Source organism: Gopherus evgoodei, chromosome 16, assembly GCF_007399415.2.
Source record: "Gopherus evgoodei ecotype Sinaloan lineage chromosome 16, rGopEvg1_v1.p, whole genome shotgun sequence".
In the NCBI taxonomy this organism is placed as follows: domain Eukaryota; kingdom Metazoa; phylum Chordata; order Testudines; family Testudinidae; genus Gopherus; species Gopherus evgoodei.
This window is the reverse complement of record NC_044337.1, coordinates 15153346-15173521: the sequence shown is the minus strand read 5'-3', so window position 1 is coordinate 15173521 and position 20176 is coordinate 15153346. Positions and strand designations below refer to the sequence as shown.

Here is a 20176-nt window from a genome sequence, read left to right as displayed (position 1 = left end):
GGCACTTGCCTGATTCTCCAGTTCCTGAGTGCACGATGGGGCAAATTTTCATCAGCAGCCTGTTGCTCAGTTGCCGCTTTGCACGTCCCCTGTCTGCATGGGCAGAAGCTCAGATCTCTGTGCAATTTCAGAGGTCTTAACATGTGCACAGCTTAGACATGGAAAAACCAGGGGTGTGGTTTTTGAACTAATACACTTGAGACTGGAAACTTACAAAAGATCCTTGCCACCGGTGGTAGCTCTGGCACAGCAGACCAGCTGGGCGGGGGATGTGGTGGACCAGCTGAACTGACATGGGGACCAGCTGGGGGTCTAGCATGGATTCCAAGCCTAACGGATATGGGTGCAAAAATGAGGCCTGGCCCCATGATTTTTGTCTGTATTTTGCTCCCACCAGCACTAACATCAAAATAGGGTTTTGTAAATATCCCCAGTGCAGACCCAGCTTTGGGGCCAAAATTACCACTGGTGTAAACAGGCACAGCTGCCTTGACTTCAGTAGAATGGTGCCCGCTCCCACCAGTGGTGAATCTGGCCTTCCAACTGCGCTAACTACAATAGAGGGGAAAGCAATTTCTCATCTCTCCCTCCAACTGAATTAAACATGAAAGCCCTTGGAAAATGTTTCACAAATCAGCATTTTGGCTCTTCCCCACCCCACCCCCACTACTCCATATACCGGTGTCTTCACATTAGGGTCCATGTTATTTTTCATTCTCAGTGTATTTACGCTCCCAGATGCCTTTATGCCACTCACTGCCTGATGCCAAACACCCGGGACAATGAAGCTTATCACACAGCCTCCTCTACGGATGGAGAAGATCCACTGAATGGACCACAGGGCTGGGCTCATGTCTCACAGTGGCAAGATAACACCCTAAGCCCCAAGGGAATGGCAATGCTTTAACAGAGGTGCCACTTCGTCAGCAAACTGTTTAATTAAAAAATAGGCCCTGCCTCATCCTCTCTGCCACCAGCCCCCCCACCCCTCCCTGAAGGGTTAATGCCAACAAATTCATCAGCACGATCAATGCCAGTCTGCGACAGCTGGAAATGGCTGCCCGGAACCAGGCATCTCGACAGTGGCTCACAGCACCATTGTCGGTATGTGATGTGCCAGGGAGGCAGGGTGGGGCCCGGGCAAGGCTGGGGAGTGAGACTGCAGGGAAGCATTGGGAGGTCGGTGCCTTGCGCTCTTCTGGTGGGCCCGGAGTCCAGCGAGCTGGGAGTAGGCACTTTGGCAGACCTGGCACTTGTAGGGGCGCTCCCCGGTGTGCAGGCGCACGTGGTTGCGGAGGGTGGAGGACTGGCTGAAGCGGCGGTTGCAGAAGCGGCAGACGAAGGGCTTGTCCAGGGTGTGGATGCGCATGTGGGAGCGCAGGTTGCTGCGGGAGTTGAAGCCGCGGTGGCAGATCACGCACCGCATGCGGCCGGCCGTGCTGGCGCCCGTCTCCACCGTGTGGAAGTCCTCTGTGTAATAAACAACACAAGGAATCAGCCACTGCCCTCTGCTCTGCAGCCGGAACAGGATCTCAGGGCCTGAGCAAGGTATTCCCTTCCTTGTCCCTGTCAGGTGACTTCATGGCACTAGGCATTCTCAAGGTTACGACACCTTCAATAAAGACAGAGGCACATTGGTGCGTGGTGACCAGTCACGACAAGCTCAGTAGCCATGCCCCTGCAGCACATAATGAATCGATAACAAATAAACATCGTTTCTATAAGTACTGTACCACTCTGCTGCATCTGCCAGCTAAGGATATCCAAGCACTTTGCAGGCATTGACCAATTAAACCTCCCAGCCCCTTGGGAGGCAGGCATCACTATTTCCATTTGACCAGGAAACGGCACATTGCTTCTCAGTGACTCACTCAAGGCTGGAGTGAGTTGGGGATAAGAGCCGGGTGCCCTATGCCTGAATCACCAGCCTTTCTTTCTTCATGGGGTGGGGGGTGTCTGCTGTTTTCTGTCCTTTCCAGAAGAGCTCCTGCTGGGTGCATGCTGGGGCCAAGCTCTTTCGAAAATCTGGCTGGGTCACGATGGGGGCTGAGCGCTATTGGCAATCAGGCCCTGAGCTCTTCTGTAGCCCCAAACCCAGGCACATACAGACTATGAAAAGCAGCCACCTCTGCAGAGACAAAGAGGCAGGGCGGCTGGGTGTGAGTGAGTCAAGGACAGTGGGGCAAACCCCACCTCTTCTGCTCAGGCCTTGGGATCTATAATGCAGTGCAGGCAGGTCACACTGAGGCAGCCGCACGGAGCAGGCTGTATGAGGCTCTCTCTCTCCTTTCCTTACTACAGTTTTATGTTCTATGAACTGTTTCCCCACCCCCTTTGCATTCTGCAGCCTATTGGACCCGGAGATCTAAAATCCCCTGTTGCTGGCTCATTTGCTCTGGTCCCCTTCTCCATCCATCCCAGTGGGAAATGGCAGAACAAGTAGAGAAGGAATCCCAGAGGAGTTAAGAGTCCCCTGCTATGGGATCTTGGGAGAAGAGGGGTTTGTATGGGGTTAATGAAGTGGCCCCCATACAGCTCAGGGAAATCAGTGACTCGACACTTGGCCTCTGCTAGTGCGGAGCACTGAGTCAGCACTTTTTCTGCTGCCTGCCACTCACCATACAGGAAGCCTCCTCCGCGTGGGAGTGATGAATGAAGGGCTCTCTCACTGCTGGATTTGGGCCACAGGCTATTCGGGATGATTGGCCTTAGGGACTCTGCAGGCAAAGCTGTGACAGCCCTGGGCTAGTCAGCATAGGGAGGCAATACTAAGACTCATTGATTTGTCTCTGGCAGAATTTCAGGGGAGCCCCTTGGCCTTGATCCTTACGAGCTAAGCAGCCTTCGTTCACAGTGGGGCTCAGAGGGGTCCCAAGGAGAAAAGTACAGCACCTACCCTGTCCCCTAGGGCAGCTTTTGGGGTGTCAGCTCCACCAGAGCCCCCAGCAGTTTTCTATTGGGGCAGCTAAAAGGCAAACCTGGGGAGAACAGCAGCACAGCAGAGACCCAGCGCGCTCAGACCCTCACCCTTACTGGCATTACAAAGGGCTCAGGCAACATCAACTTTTTACTGGTCGTTATCTGCTGAGAGCGGGAGGAAATCTGGGTAAGTCTCCCAGTGGAGCGAAGCCGATTCCCACCAACTGAGGAGCTGGTCCAGGCTGTACAAACAGCTCCGAGAAACAGGCCCGGGATTTCCAAGGCCAGCCAGGTCAGGCCCTGCGGCAGGCGTCTCGAGCTGCAGGGGAGCAGTGGTTGGAACAGTTCAGAGCAGAGGGCTGGGCTCCGCCCAGCACCACACCTGGTAGAGAACACTGGCAAGGCTTTATTCCCTGCCCCTCTTCGTCGACGTCTGTCAGCATTGGGTCATGGTACACCAGTCAGTCCCTGCCGGGTGAGCAATGAGAGAGCCTGTTTGCCTGAGAGGATCCATGTGCTAGTGAGACCCTCCCCCCATTCACTGTCCAGGGACAGCCAGGGGACAGCCAGCAGGGCTTATGTGCATAGAGTGCGGGCAGGGAGATGAACTCAGATGTGCATTTGCGACAGTTACTGTCCTACCTAGCGCTACGTACCATGCTTGTTTTTCTTCTGCTCCTCCTCCAAGCCTGGCACACCCGGGATCCCCAGGAAGGTGTTGTGGGAGTTCCCATACCAGACCAGCAGCTCTTGGTCTGGGGGAATCATCTACAGGGAAAGAAAAAACCAACAGGGTCGGGGGGTGAATAGATTTTTCTGCCTGTTGCCTCCATGATAGCCGGAGCCAGAGTCTCGTGGGGCAAAATTCATCTCTGGTGTAACTCGGGAGTTACAGCAGAGATAATCTGGCAGCTGGAATCTGGAGTGATCCCAAGCAGAACCCTGGAACTGAGAGGTAAAAGACGGGAATTATGGCACATGATTAGAACTGCCCATGGCATCCAGACACTCGCCATTTCCCTAGTTCCAATATCCCAAACCATGCTGGGCACACCAGGCAGACACACAGCTCATAGACTGGACTGTCCAGGACAGTGCTGCAGACTCTGGAAAATAGTCAGAGATTGATCATCACAAACAGACCTGACAGCTCCCTCTGGCTTCAGCAACAGGACAACGGTGGCATTATCTTAGAGGCCTCAACTGAGATCAGAGCCACATTGCGCAAGGTGCTGTACTTACATAGAACAAGAGACAGTCTCTACCCCAAACAGCTTACAGTCTATATAGACAAGAAAGGCAAAGGGTGGGAGGGGAAACTGAGGCAGAGAGCGAGGCAGTGTTAATCCGATCCAGTGCTGCCCCTACGCATTTCAGCCCAAATTCTGATCTGTGCTGCGATCTGCTCCTGTGGGAGAGGACGGGGGAGATCTGTGTGGGAGCCAGGTATGGCTCTGTGCTGTGCTGTGCCTAGGGGCTGCTCTATCTTACGCCAGCTGATATTTGGCAGAGTGCGACTCTTCTCTGCCCCCAGCAAGCCCCACCAAAGGAGCCAGTTGGCGGGGGGAGGGAGGGGACACACACTTCCTGGTGCTTTTTAAGCAAAGACGTGGCTCAGACAGAAAGTGCAGATACAATAGCTAAGGGCTTGAGTTGCCCAGGGCACGGTTAGAGAAAAGCCTGACAGTTAAAGGAAAGGCTTCTACACCTCCTGGTAAGGGGCAGTGGTTTGGTGGGAAGATGAGTCTAAATTAGTGATTCCCAACCTGCAGCCCACGGGCCGCTTGTGGTCTGATCAGCATGGAGCTGCAGCCCATGTGACATCCTCAGGGCCCATGTGACATCCTGCAGCCCACATAACACACATGCAATGCACAATGGTAAATAGATTGAGAACCACTGGTCTAAGTTCTACTTAAAGTCTAAGCTCTTTGGGGCAGGGACAGGCTCTTGTGCTATGTTTGTACAGCACCTAACACAGTGGAGTCCTGAGCCGTGCCACTACAGTAATAATAATCACCACCACCACAGCAAGGCCTTTGATTTCCACAGTACTTCAGTACCTCAGGCGGAGTATTCTGCAGCAGCCATAAGGACATTTAAGAAGCAAGGTTTGAAAGCATCTCTCTTGCATTATTTATTGTGGTTCTGAAATCCATTTATTTTCCTTTGCCCTTCACTTTTTCAGCGTCTCAGGTTTGGGGGAGGACAGTGCATACCTGCATTGTAGAGATCAGGGGATTGATGGGGCTTTTGGCACCTGGGAAGTAGTTGGAAAATGGAGGGGGGCAAACTAGCTACTGCTGAAATGACCCATCAAGAAATAGTTAACCTGGCTGGCATGTGGAGTGGTGTCATTAGGTTTCAGAATCAACACCCAACTGAGCAGAACAAGGCTATTCTCATCGGTCAGAGCTACTATTTCAGGCTGTCAGACACTGCTACACTAAATCACACCTACTTCGTGTTTTTATGATTTTCTATGCAAATCATGCGTTAGGGATTTAATTAAAATAATTATAATAATAAGAGCCCAGATTCTGGAGCACAGTTTTGCAGCCATAGAATCTCCGAATACACAGGGCCCTGTTCATAACGGCCCAGATTCAGCAAAGCACTTAAATATGTGCCTAACTAAGCATATGAGGAATCATACCACAAACAATGGGAATTGACCTGAAGTTAGCCACTTGATTAATGATGAACAGTGGCCTATATAAGGGTTGAATAGTATGAACTTGGAAATAGATTGTAGGTCTCGCTTTCTGGCGTGCATGCAATCATTTAACCATCTCATTGAAAACTTGTCCCTTTTAACAGAAGAGAATAAAGAGAAGAGAAGGGAGGAACTTCAGTGTGTGTGCGCTGGATTGCGCGTATGCACCAGTGTGCGTGCGTGTGGATGAGGGCAGAAGTGTGCGTGTGCACCCAGGCAATCTGAATCACCCCCACTAATCTCATGGCTTTCAGACTGAAGGTTGAAACTCACTGCCTCAACTTCACCCCCCCACAGCTGCAGCTAGACACGGCCGAGGAAGAAGGAAGAGAAAGTGGGAAGAAAGAGCAGCAGGAGAAAAGGGAAACAAAAATCCAACAAGCAAATAAAGGCAATTAATTACAAAAATGCCCCCAATCATCCTGCCTGGGGGGGTGGGGGTGGAAGGACGGACAAAGATGCCTTGGGTCATTTGTGGAGTTGGTTTAACTGTGTGGGCGATGTTCAAACACTACAGCAATGGAGTTGTCATGAAAACATAGATCGCATGACAACATCTGTGTTCTGGGACAAGGAGACAGAAAGTGTGTCAAAGCGTGTGTACACCTGCAGAGAGAGTGCAAGGGGGGAGGAAGAGAAGAGAGACTGTGTGTGTGCATGCAGATGAGAAAGATGGAGGGTGTGTCTCTGTAACAAACTGGATTTTTCAGTATATCGGTGCTTTTTCTAGCATTGCATCCTCCCTCTGCTGGATTCCCAAGAAACTGATGTCTTTTTTTAATGACATGTAATCATCTATGAAAGCATTGCTCTCCATGCACTCTTGCAAAGATTAGATCCACATCTACAGCTCAGAAACTTGGTCTTTGGGGACTATGGGCCCAATCCTGCTGTCTTGATGAGATTAGCCCGGGGATCTATTCCTGAGGGTCAAATCTGCGGGATGGGCTTTTACTACCATCTCCGGAGAGTCACTCTGTTCTGAAATTAACCACCCAGCGCCTCAGTCCTGGAAGTCATTTTTCTTTTAAACCCACATTTGGCTTTTGTGAAGTTTCACAGTGGAGAATAGTGGTTGGAATCACTCACTGTTTTGAGACACTTCATTTGTGCTCCTGTAACTCAATAGCTTTGATTTAAAAGGTATATATATTACGTTTGGTGAGTGAGTGGCACCTTCATTTGGTATTTCAAGGGGGGGAAAGCACTCAAGCTATCAAGGGTTGTTCAGCTCCTATGCATGGACAGAGACGTTTGCAATAAACAACCTACATTTCTTAAATGCACTTTGGTATGAGGGCAGAATGGATACAACTGCTCTCAAAGATATGGTGGATCCACCTTCCTTTAGTCGGTTCATCAAAGGGATTCTAAGGATGTATCCAAGCAGATCAGAGTGGATGTGATCCACTGGGTGAAAATCCACTTCTAATCCCCCCTCCCACAAATAGACACCTCAATAAATATTCACCCCAAGGCAGGCTGAGCCAGCATTCTTTGTGCCCATGCCCACCCCGCAACTCCTAATGATTTCAAACAGAATAAACAGGGTAATAGGAGCCAGCTTCAACGCGTGAGTACCTGTGGCACTGGGCGTGTGCATTGTGTGACTGGGTTTGGGACTCTGGGGCAAGGAAGGAATGCAGAATCGGGACCTAGACCGAGCTATTAAAATCTAATCTCATACACTTCCAGGCCACGTATGATTTCCCTCACTCTCTCTTTCAGAACAAAATTCACAATTAACCCCATCTCCATCTGACACTGTTGAGTGGTCCTGTGTTATTTAATGCCCTGGCTGCAGAAGCAGACCCAGGTACGACTACTGCTTAACATACCAGTAGCTGTCTGGATACCGGTATGTACTACAGCATGGTGGGCTGGTAGGTTGAAGTGTGACATTTTATTTCCTTTGTCAGTTGGAGTCACAAACTCTTACGCTTATATCTTAGGGTTTTTTTTGTGATCTAGACGAACTGAAAAATAGTGTTCTGGTGTTTGTAGAATCATGGATTCAGACATATGAGCAGTACAAACTGCGTATTACTGAATGTCTGTATTAGGTATTATATACGCACATATATATGTATCTATCGTCATTCATACACACAGGTATACTAGCGCTCATATAAATGCAATAGATCTATATTTTTAAGAATTATGTCAGTATAATGCTATTATTCTATTTCATCACATAGTATAAAATATGATGAAATAGACAAAGATAAAAAGCAGTTCAACTCCCTTTCCTGCAGCTTGTCCACAGAAATACAGAGTTTAGGATCAGCTATAAATAAAAATCTGAGCTGTTATTTTTCCATAAGGCAAAGAAACCCCACCCGCAAGGAATGTTACACTATAACAACACTTCTCACTCCCATGTCCTGGATTTACACAGGTTAGCCAGGGATGGTTCTAGCTTTGGGCAGTACCTTACGCTGCAGAAAGCTGGTTACAAATGCCCAAGTTGCCTGCCACAGAAGAGGAACGGTTTTCACTCTTTCTGCGCCAACCTATTTGACTTGACCGTTTCATTTATCTCCGGGGTAAACGGTGGGTCCGAATGCCCTGTCCCTATGCCAGCAGAACTCCTATCTGACGTCAGTGGAAGCTGACCTGCCTACGGGGTACAGAATTGGGACCCAATGATTTTTCTCTTAAATCTCACATCAGGGGTGATCTGCAAGGTGCTGTGGACCTTGGTCACCATCCAACAAAGCATGTGACTCATCTGGAAGTCCATGCAGGGCCCTAAAAATGTCAGTGGGACCATGCACACGCTTACAGCTAAGCACACGCACCTAAGTGCTCTGCTGGTTGGGGACCAAGACGCTCAGCACCATGCAGGCAGCCCCTTGCACGTTCCCTTCTCCTAGTGTGTTCAGGGTGCAATTGTTCTATTCTGGGGCCCTGGCGCTGGCTCTGTTGGACACACGCGGCGACTCAGCGAGCGTGTGCTCATATTCCTCTCCTGGCTAAGAGAGTCTCCAGAGCCACGTGAATCCAATCCTATTCCTGGGGCGTTTGTTATCCTAGACTCACTGCTGGAGTTGTGCCAGAGCCAGTCCCTTCGTGATAGGAGACTGGATTCAGTGAGGGACATTCCCACTCCTGCCCTCACCCAGGCAGCCGAATTGTAATGCTACCGAGACCCACATCGGGCTCTGCATCCAACATTCCTTTCATCCGAAATGCAGCTGCCTTGAACTACAGCTGCTTCCTCGGCAGGCAGGACCCACTGACTGCCCCAAGGTATCATCCCAACAGAGTTTGAGGTGGGCCCTTCCGCTCTGTGTGGGATGCTCCCTATATGGCCCCCTTCCTGGCAGGGGTGGCTCTAGGAATTTTGCCTCCCCAAGCACGGCAGGCAGGCTGCCTTTGGTGGCTTGCCTGCGGAGAGTCCACTGGACCTCTGAAGCCGCGGGACCAGTGGACCCTCCGCAGGCAAGCCGCCGAAGGCAGCCTGCCTTCCGCCCTCACGACAACCGGTAGGGCACCCCTCGTGGCTTGCCGCCCCAAGCACGCGCTTGGTGTGCTGGGGCCTGGAGCTGCCCCTGCTTCCTGGAGACTTAGGAGACTCAGTACCTGCTGGGTCCTATTTAGTTTGTCTCTCTCAGCAGGAGTTTGGGGTATTGGCTTACAGAGATTTTTTTAATATCGGGTGTGCGGATCATGTTGCCTTCAGCTCTGATATTGTTAGGTGCTCGGAAGCCTGTGGGTGCCTCTTGGAGATGGTTCCCTCCCATTAGCACTGGCTGGCTCTATTGCTTGGGCTGCTGGTGAGGAGCTGTCCCATTTCAGTCCTGACCTCCCGTGGGGAAAAGTTTTTGTGATGAAAGATGAATAGCCCAAGCTTCGTCGTGCAGCCGGGAGCCAGAACCCTAGCTGGAGACATCTGTGGCCCCAGAGCCACAGCTGGGGGGGAAGGATAGCTCAGTGGTTTGAGCATTGGCCTGCTAACCCAGGGTTGTGAATTCAATCCTTGAGGGGTCATTTAGGGATCTGGGGCAAAAATCTGCCTGGGGATTGGTCCTGCTTTGAGCAGGGGGTTGGACTAGATACCTCCTAAGGTCCCTTCCAACCCTGATATTCTATGAAACATGTATATTGTGGTAGTTCCAAGAAGCAGGATCAGGGCCCCTTGTACTGGGTGCTGCACTTACACTAATGAAAACATGATCCTTGCCTCTAAAGGCTTGTGACTGAACTCCGCTAACCAGATGTGAGCTTGGCCAGTTCCATAATTTGCTGCGCTCCAAGCCTGATCCTGCACATCTTTATCCAGCCAAAATGCCAATTGAGTCAATGGGCCTGATTCTCCTCTCTCTCATGCTGGTTTTACACAGAACTCACTGGAGTCACTCCTGATTTACAACATTGTTACCAGGAGCAGCACCCAGTCCGTGGAATTCAATGACTCTTTTGGCTGAATCAAGACTTGCAGGATCAGGGATCTGGGTATTTAACTTGAATACCCAGAAAAATTTAACAATAACGTAACCTGTATGTTTTATGTTGAACCTACCTGATTCTCATTTGTCCCAGGCATAGACCTTGAAGCGAGGTCCATTAGAGGCAACGGCAGAATCCTGCTCCAATTAGAGGCAGTGGCAAAAGTCGCACTGACTTTAATGGGAGAAGGAGCAGACCCCTAAGGTTAACATCTCTGTCGTCCGCACAGTTCCACAGGAGGAAGAAAGCCCAAGTCTTATTTTTTTTTCTCTCTCCCCCATTTCTCTCTCTCCCTCGCTCTCTCTCTTTCTCTTTCTGTCTCTCTCTCTCACACACACACGCACGAGGAAAAAGACAAATCCTCATTTTTCCAGGCCCCCCATTGTAAGCCCAAGCAATGGCGATTGCACCAAGACGCTTGCCAAGCTCCGTTCTCATGTGTGTATGTGTCATTCTCCAGCACCGCCACACCGACCCCTGCTGCTCTCGAGAGGGTCTCGGTGCCAACATTTTGCTCTCTGCAAGCCGCTAGCCTTTTCACTGCTGCCTGAATTAGGCCCCTGATGACAAAGTCCTGATGAACAAGGAGGGATGTGTGATACGGGAAATGCCAGTTCCCTGCTCCGCTTCCCCCCCACACACACTTCTTCCCAGCCCCACTTACCTCAATGGCCTTGTAGAATATGCTGTTTCCTATCTGGATCACTTCCAAATTCTGCTCCTGCTCGTTCCTGGCACACTTGATGTAGGTCATCCAGCTACGGTGGTCTTCTTGGCTGGCATCAATGAAGTAGCGGACAGTGCCATCTTCGTTGAAGACCTAGGGTGAGGAGCAAGGGGGTGATACATTAATAGCCTTGTGGTTGAATGCGCTGCCCAATCCTTTCCACCCTTCACCCCCAGGGATGGCCCAGGGTCGTGTGGGATGCTGTGAGAAGTCAGGGGCCTGTAACTACCCCCACACACACACACATGCAGAGCCTTAGTAAGTCAGAGATGCTCATCCCTGGGGCTATATGGCAGGTCTGTAGCAGCTGGAGCGTGTATTATTTGTCATGATGGAAGGTAGGAGTCAGAAGGATTTAATCAGCTAAAGGGTGGGGGCCACACATAGGAGAGGGTGTTCGGAGTGTGTAGCTCATCTTTCCCGCTGGAGAGGACATTGGAGGGCCATAGGAAGGGTAAGCCAAGAGCATGGACAAGAAGGGCCTGGCACAGGCAGTGGAGCAGCAGGGCTGGCAGGCGCCTATGGCTGTTCCTTGAATAAAGAGTCTGATCTGACATGGCAAATCCCATGTTCCTCTTGGGTGCAGTTTAGTGCAGGGGGCCAGGAATCAGTCCATAGGCAGGGGAGAGCATAGGTAATGGGCCTGGCCTGTCGAAGGCCCCATCACTTCCATGAACTGGCCAAGTGAGCCTGCCCTGGCACAGTCCTTGCCTGCGATTCCATAGTCCACAGGCTCTCACCCAGCCGGGAATGTCACCTGCCATCTTGGCCCCACTTCAAGATGTGTGGTTCCTTCCCCCTGTTCTAGGGACCACTCTGAGCCAGGGCTTGAGGAGCACAATCAGGGGACTCTTTTCACATTTGAATTTCTTTGGTTTCCCTCCTAAGTCCGAGGGGAAACCAAACCTAGCGAAGGAGGAGGCCCATCCTGAATCACTGAGGGCAGCGGGACCTTTGCCTTCCATGTCAATGGACCCAAGACCAGGGCCGACATTAAGCTGATCTAAGCTAAGGCACTCGCTTGCAGCGTATGGCTACCCGGGGGAAGATCTGTAAGTGAAGATCTGAATAAAGAGAGAGACTTGTTTAAAAGCAGCAAGTCCTCAGGCAACAAATAGTTCAAATGCACCAAATCATAGCCTGGGGTGTTGTCTGCCTGGATAAAGGGACCCGATTCTGGTCCTGCTCACACTGGTTTTACACCAGTATAATGCCGCTGACCTTGATGGAGTCACTCCTGATTTACACCAGGCTCATTTGCACCAGGCCCCCATGTCTGTTCAAAGGAATGAGTCCAGATTTCTGCAGCAGCAGCTTCTGGGCTCAGTCCCACTGCCGCGAGCAGCCCAGAGAGCCGCAAGGCCTGAAGTTTGCAGAACCAGCCCCTTAGGATGGGAGGATGGGGGCGGGGGGACATTGCCAGGGGACGACGCTCTATGTCAGCTTCTTTTCTATTGTTCTTGGGTCCTGCCACACCCACGGCTGCCCCACACTCCTAGGAGACCCAAGGGTGCAACAGCAGCAGCAAACCTGCGTGAGCAACACACAGATCGAAAGGGCTTCGTTCCTGGTTACACTGGAGATGGGCAAACTCCTTAGCGAGCCCCACTCATTATCCGACGAAGTGGGTATTCACCCACGAAAGCTCATGCTCCAAAACGTCTGTTAGTCTATAAGGTGCCACAGGACTCTTTGCTGCTTTTACTCATTATCTGGAAACAGGGACAAGATCCTCGCCCCCTGCAGCAAGTCCCGCTGTCTAGTGGGGCCTTGGCCTTCCCTTTCGCTGCAGGGCACAAAAAGAAGCCACCAGAGGAGGTTTGGTGCCAGGCCAGGAGGAGTTTTTGGAGCCTAACCCAGCTCCCAAGGAAGCTGATGGAAAAAACTCAGCATCACCGAGTCGGATCAGGCCCCGGCCCTTCCAGATGAGGGGCTAGTGAATGAAAAGGCCTCGCCCTCGCCCCTTACTGTAATTCTCCTAGCTACAGCCCTTTCCATCAGCTGACTTGTACCTACAGAAACGCGGCCCAGGCTGAGCACCGAGGTCCTTGCTGTTCTCACGGGGGTTAGTTAAGCTGTTTTCTGTCGCGCGTTGCCCCAGAGTTTTGATAAATTAGCCTGGAGCTAAACCCCAGGGTCCCCAAACGTCTGTCCCGAAAGGCTGGAATCTTTGCGTCTGTTCCGGGCAGGCCCCAGTTCATTCCCTCCGGCTGGCCCCGAGCACACACCCGAACCCGCTTTCCCTGGGCGAGGCAATAACGACGCTGCGGATGAAACGCAGCAAGCGGGAGCGTTTTACCGCAGCGCCAGCCGCTGCTGGGATGGAGTGGCTGATGGCACCGTGTGGGGCAGGTTCTGGTCTCTCTGCCCCGCTTGGGGAGCGAAAAGTCGGGTAAAGCGAAGGAAATCTTCCTCCCCGCTGGCCGGGGACTAACTGCGAGCAGGACAGGGAGGGAATTTATTTATTTTATTAAAGATTCTTTTCTCTTACGGAAATCCTGCGAAATTAACACACACACACCCGTTGGGGATAAATCATGTACATTCAATGGCATGTCTAGCTCCTTTAATGGGGCGACCCCAAAGCCCTTTAATTAGCCCCCACCATATCATCGTCGTCCCCCTTTATACCGTGGGGAAACTGAGGCACGTGGAGGTGTGGGGGGGATGACTTGCCACAGGTCGCAACGAGCAAGGGACGGGACCAAGGAGTCCTCATTCCCTGCCCCGTGTTCTGGACCGCAAGGTCGGTCGTTAACTGCTCTGTGAAGCGAGATCTGCGTGTTCCCGTAAGTTGCGCGCATAGGCGCAAGTTGCGCGGGCAGGACGGGGGTTAGTTGGTGACAGGGGCTCTCCCACGTGTGGCGGGGCTTTGCTCCATGCATAGCAGGAGTCAGGCGGCCCATCCCTGAGCTCGTGCGCCCCTCTTTACCTCCCACATGAGATTGTTGTTCTTGCACAGATCCACGTGCTCGGGCGAGATGACCCTGCCGGTGAAAGGGCCCATCTCGGTGCCGGCTTTGATCCAGGTCTTGGAGAAGATGCCCAGGCCTTCCCCGGGGATGGAGCTCTGGGCAATGATCACTTCCGAGGGCAGGACCAGGCTGGATAACTTCTGCACCTCTGCGGGAGGGAAGAACGGAGAGGGGGCTGGAGGAAGGGAAGAATCGGGGCTCGCCTTTGCCCCCCTCTTGCCCCTCAGTAAGCGGCGCCCGGACACCAGGGACCGAATCCTAGCGCCGCGTTCCTTCCCGGGGAGAAAAGGCACCAAACTTCGGCGAAGTTGGGATGGGAGATGGTCTCCCCGGGCGGCGGGGGGGGGCATGCTGCCCCCAGGGGGAGGTTTGTAGGGCAGAGGAATCCCACCCCCCTGCCCCTGGGCGCCTACGAAGTGCTACTAACCAAACTCCGCAGCCTCGCCCGCTCCCCCAGCAAACCCGCGCTGAGAAATGCCCCATTCGCACCCTACAAGCTCCCACAAGCTTCCCCTCTACGCATTGAGAAGGTACCTGGGAAAAACCCCAGCGCTGGGAGCGCGCGGGGCTGAGAACTGGGGTTAAATGGTGTCCATTCCAGCCCGTCCAGCAATTTGTCACGCGGTTAAAGTGATCCGCATTCATTAAGCCCAAGCAGAAAGCAATTGCTAATTCTAAATTCATTAGCCCTTTAAGAATGCTGTAGCGATCCATCGCGCCTGAATGGCGCGGGGGCTTGTTTAAAAGGGCCCAGGAATTCCTGGGACAAAACGGGGCGATTCGCTGCTTGAAATAACGTGAATGAAAAGGGAATTAGGCTTCACGGTAAATTAAGAGAGGAACAGAAACCCTAGCGGGGGAAAAGGGAGCCGGGGCGCCCCAGAGATGCCAAAGCGAGAGAAAGTAGATTGTCCCCGGGCTGATGAATGAGGACTAAGAACTTGAGACATTTAAAGAAAAGAAACGTCCCCCCCTGCCCCGCCCCGGCTCCCTTTTTAAGGTCTTGGTTTAAGTGGGAACTTTCTCAGGTCAAGCCCAAGTTAACTAAATGAATTAAACCCCTCTTCTTTCGCAGTCAACTGCTATTACACGCCTAATAAGACCTTAAATGCCAGGGGCTTACAGCTTCAATGGGCTGAGGAGAAACGCTGAGCCAAGTGGGGAAATGATGGGAGGCAGGAGTGGGAAAGTCAACACTGGGGGGGGGGGTTGGGAAAGAGAATTGAACTTGCAAAGCCCCTGGGAGGTGGGAGCGCCCGGGATCCGCGGAGCAATGGCCTGGCCTTCTCCTTTGCAGGCCAGGGCAGGGTTGTTCTCCCGAGCCCCCGGGGACGGTGGGGATTTTCAGCCCAGAGGAGCGAGGCCGAGAGGCGGTGGAGAAGCCGTCTGGCGGGGTACCCCGCGCCCTGGAGGGCGGCTCTACCCAGACAGGTTGCGATGCCAGTCCTGAGCCAGCGCCTTGTTCCTTCCCCCAGGACCAGCTGGTGGGGGGCAGTTTTTAGGGCCTGGCCCCCGAAGCAGCCGGGAGAAGAAGCTACTCACCCCCCGAGAAGGACTGCGCCAGCACCTCCGCCGTGAAGGCCGTTTTGGGGTTACTGTGGCTGCTCTTCTCCTCGAAGAGCTGCTCGCCCAGCACGTTCCTCCAGCGGCCGTAGAGGAAGCTGTGGAGGATGTCCGACGTGATCACCTCGGCCAGCGACAGCCCCTGCTGCTTCAGCCCCGTCTTGAGAACCAGCGCTTCCGCGGGGAGCACGGAGCCCATCATAGAAACCTGGCGGCGGGGAGAGCCAGGGAGACGGGCCGGGGGTCACCGGGCAGCGGGCGCAGAGGGCGGCCGGGGGAGCCAGGCGCAGAGCGCTGCTCAGCCTGGGGCGAGGGGCTCTTGACAGATTCCTCTTGGCAAACGCTCCCAGCCGGCTATATATGAGCCGCAGTGACCCTCCTAATTGGTTATTAATGACCCCCCGACGTTGTAAGATAGACTTGTTCCACCAGACTGAGCCAAACCTTCAGAGACCCCCCCTCCTTCCCCCTGGGGGGAAAGGGGGGGAGACAGAGGGAGAGACAGAGAGAGGCAGCCTCGCATATCCCACCAATAGCCCATCAGTGGAGAGAGAGCGAGAAAGCGTCTCTTCTGGACACCTGCTCTAGCAGCATCCAGCCCTTCCCAGCCAGCCGCGGGGAGGGAAGGGGGAAAGGAAACGAACTAAATAAAATAATAATAATAATTAATAACCCCCTTATTGCGAGCTGGCAGAGGGGCAGCGGCTGCGCTGCAGAAATAGGGGCATTCCGCTAACCTGGGGGGGGGGGGCAAAGGTGCATTGGGCTCCTGGCTTTCAAGTGAATTTGGCTGGATTCAAAGACGGGCGATTTGCGCCTTGGCGAGAAATAGCCGGGGGGAGAGCGGGCCAACGGGTTTCACTCCGGTTCGCTTTTGCACCAACACACCCACAGCGCACTTCTCCCCCCTCCCTCGGCCGAGCATTGAGAGACACCCCCCGCTCCTGACCCTGGCCAGCACCCGCGGCTCCGCAGGCAGGACAGAGCCTCGCCGCGGAAAGTTATTGGGGTGAAACCGTCCGGAGGGTTTGGAAAAAGCAAATCTCCTCCCGTCTCTCCCGCTCCTGGCCGGGTACAATCAGGGGCCCTTGGATCACTCGGGGCCGGGCGGAGAAGTCAGCGGGAGAAACGGATCTGAGTGACCAGGAGCTGGTCGGGCTCTGCCGATCTCTGGGGGGGGCTGTTCCCCCAAGACTGGCCGAGGCTCGACCGCCGTTAAAACAACCTGAACTCGCCCACACGGCTGGGCGGATCTGGGTCCCCCGCGCTGACCCCCGGCTCCTTCAAACCGACTTCGCCTTCGATTCGCAATTTCGCCCCAAGAACCCCGAAACTGGCATTTTAAACAGACACGGCGGGGGGGGGAACCCATCTTTTCTCAGCCAGGGTCTCCTCGGCTCGGGCTCGAATGCTTAGATCCAGGTTCGTGGTTTCAGCATTACCTTGCAAAGACGTTTTTAAACAGCTGCTTGGAACTGGGGTGGGGGTTAGATCATAACAAGGGACAAGGGAAATGTTCCCCTTCCGATTCCCCTCTTTTCGGGGGAAAGGCTGCAAAGCCCCTGCAAAGCTTTGTTGCTAAACGCCGCATTTCTGTGTAGATGGAAGGCGCAGAGATTTTTGACCCGCAGTACTTCGATTCGGGGTTTAAAAACACCGACGCCTTAGAGAAACGAGCTTTTTGCTTTGGAAAACGACTAAATCCCCCCGAAGCTTCTGCTACTGGAAGTAGTGAGAAAAAACCCACCTCCAGCGATTAGTTTGCAGGCAGCCCCCCAAAAGCCTTTTGAAGTTACGAGAAAATTCGTTAAATCTTATTAGGAACCGCAGAAGGGGCTTTGCGCTGTGGCTGGGTTTTAAAATTTAATTCGGAGCGGGAGAAGGCAAAAAGAGTGTAAAAGCTAAACGGTCGTTTATACGGCGCCTGATTGCGGGGCGATTAAATCTAACCTTCCCTCCCAAGCTATTGCTTAAACTCTGGGGAAAGGGGCCAGGGGTCCGCTCACCTATCGCTTTCCTCGGGCCAGTCCTTAAATATTATACTTTCTACGCTTCGATTTCCACGTTGGAGGGGATCCCCGAGGAGAACGGAAAAGGACTTTTCTTTCAGAGGGGATTTCACAGGTCGGGCTAAAGGCAACGAGAAGCGGCCGGCAGAGATTCGGAGCTCGGGGCTGGTCAGTCTCCGGCGGCCCTTTCTAAGGAAAGTTTGCAAACAAGTGTCAACCAAAGGGAGACACTGGCGGTGAATGAGAGAGAGCGGAGCCCGCGCAGTTCTCTTTGGAAATCGCTCCATTTCTCTGCCCGTCCGTTCTGCGCTGCGGTGTTTAACTGGATCGAATCTGCTCCTGGCTAATCCTCCCCCCCGCAGAAGACAACAGAAAAAGACATTTGGCTGGCGGGGCGGGGGACTCGCCCTGGCTCTAGGACTGTACAGAGCCCCCGTCAGGGAACGTGTAGGGCGAAGCTGGGGCAGAAACGTGCTGAACCGGGTCACTAATAACAAGACAACGAGGTCGTACAGGAGCAGCACTTCTCCCCTGGGTTTCTCCTGCTGGAATCGGGGGTAACAAGCCCTCAGTCCCCCGGCACCCTCGCTGGGCTCCAGGGCTGGCAGATTGCAGAGCGCAGATCGGTTTTAGAGCCAGAACCGGGGGCCACCGAGGGGATCCTTTGCCAGAAAACATCCGATGTGAAACTGGTTTGTGCCTGCCTGACTCCTGCAGTCCTCACTCAGGCACAAGTCTCATTTGAAGGCAAAGGCAGCTGAGTGGGCAGCTCTAGTTCTGCCGTCCAGACCGTAAATTCTGCGGGGCAGGGAGCTGTCCTCACAGGTGGCCATAAGGCATCTAACCCAGGTAGCAAGGAGTGGGGGGTTGTGTCAAATAAGAAGCAGGCCCATGTTGTTGGAGCCAATGTACGTAAGATGGGAAGGAACCGGAGGCTGAGCCGTGCCCATTGCAGTCTAGGGAAAGGCTGCCAGTTTACAGCAGTGGGCCTGGACTGGGCCCACAAAGGTTAGTGAAAGGTCTGTCAAGCAGCCCGGAGGTTCCACGTGTTGCATCCAATGCAGCAAAACCCACATTAGCTTCAAATTCACGATATGAAAAGGTCTCTGGCTTGTCCCTCCCGCACCTGAGTCTCTCAGCTTGGCCCAGCTTCTCCTGTTGCATTTCTCAGGAAAAGGGGATGAAATCAGAACAGATTTCCCATGCCCTGAGAACCATCCACCCCCAAGCACCCTCTTCCCCACAGTCACATTACAACCGTTTTGGCCAGTGCACCAAGACTGGGAAGATGGGATCATGAACAGTCATTTCTTTGGACCTGCTGGGCCTCAGTCCTCCAGTCTTGGAAATGGAGGTGCTAACTCTGTGTCCAATCGTGGCTCGGCAGGGAGATGGGGGCAGAAGCAGATTGTCTGGATCTGAATGGGGAGGAAACCCCTGGGACCAGCCCAAACTTCTGGATTCTTGCAGGGCAGGGAGCCCTTCAGCTCTTGGATCCAGATGACAATGATTTGCCCCGGTGTCAATGAGGACACAAGCGGTGGGCAAGGAAGAATCAGGCCCCAGGGAGCTCAGACCTTACAGGGCCCAGTTGTACAAACCAGTTGCCAGGGAAGCAGTCCCATAGCCTGTAGCAAAGACTGCTCAGGTGAGTGGTCACAATTTTGGGCCCTCCGAACAACAGGGCTTCAACAAGCCCAGAGGAAAGCTGAAGAGCCCTGAGAGGACAGGACACGGACTATAGTTCAGACAGTATCTGAAGGGAGAAAAAGGTCCCCTCCCAATCAAAGGTGGGGGCTCAGCAGTCAGTAATTCTGGGTTTGAGGGAAACACCTCAAGCCGTGGGCTAGATTCTTCTCCCAGGTTCTATGGTCTGTATTTGCTATGTTGCTCTTAGTTCATTTGCAGAACTTCAGCGAGAGGTGGCCACATGTAGAGAGAGCGGATCACTGGAATCAGGATCTGTCATGCAGATGGGAGGAAAGAATCTTGCCCCTATCTTGGTGGCTTAAAGCTATTGCAACCCAAGAACTGCATTAACTGCCACCCACTGGAACCCTCATGAATGCTAAGAAATCTATCCTACATCGCCCCATTGTCAGGCAGCCCCTTTGCCTCCCCTCTTTCATTTCAGGATCCTGTTCACAATTGTCCTTATGCAAGGCACACTGGAGTTAATGGAAATACCCTCACTAATTTCAGTGGACTTTGGATCCGGCCCCCAAACCCATACATGGACTTTTCAAGATTTCTCTCTGTCCCCTCCCATCCCCACTCCTGCTACATCAACTTCCTCTCTGCCTTCGCACACCACTTCCACTTTGGTGCAAGGGCCTTCTCCTCTGCAACCCACTCTAATTGGAACAGCCTCTCTCCATCTCGTGCTCTCTGTTTCTTTTCCAAACTCAGATGCAAACCATTTCCCCCCTTGCCCAAGCCTTTGATTCTCTCTGACTGTCATCTGTGATGTCATCCTGCAATTGTATTATTTACGTCAACCCTGTAAAGAATTTTGGTGAATGAGTTTTGTGACAACAAAAGGAAATTGTCCAGTCATGCTAATACATTCAGGAGTAGTTCCACAGGGTATACAGAAGCACAGATCTTTAGCTACCTACTTATATAATTTCATGGCAAGTAGATTATACTTTCCTAAAAGCAAAGTTAAAACAAAAACTTAGCTGTACAAAAAATTCTGTCCAGCAGAGCATCAGAATTGCTGGGTTGTGGATCCAGGAGCATTTAGCCTGAGTCATGTAACATACACATCAGGTGTGGGGCTTTACAAATGCCTTTATTGCCTTCCCAACAGTGC

The 20176-nt window shown here is 52.8% G+C and overlaps 1 protein-coding gene across 1 annotated transcript; it reads right to left on the bottom strand.

The window, feature by feature from the left end:
- Window positions 1–922: 922 nt before the first annotated feature.
- PRDM12 (PR/SET domain 12) lies at window positions 923–15554 on the bottom strand. The gene is made up of 5 exons (XM_030535790.1): window positions 15332–15554; window positions 13747–13937; window positions 10752–10907; window positions 3576–3687; window positions 923–1470 (listed from the first exon to the last, which is right to left on the bottom strand). The coding sequence occupies exons 1-5, from the start codon at window positions 15552–15554 to the stop codon at window positions 1088–1090; spliced, it is 1065 nt and encodes a 354-aa protein (XP_030391650.1). The 3' UTR covers window positions 923–1087.
- Between the last annotated feature and the right edge of the window lie 4622 nt (window positions 15555–20176).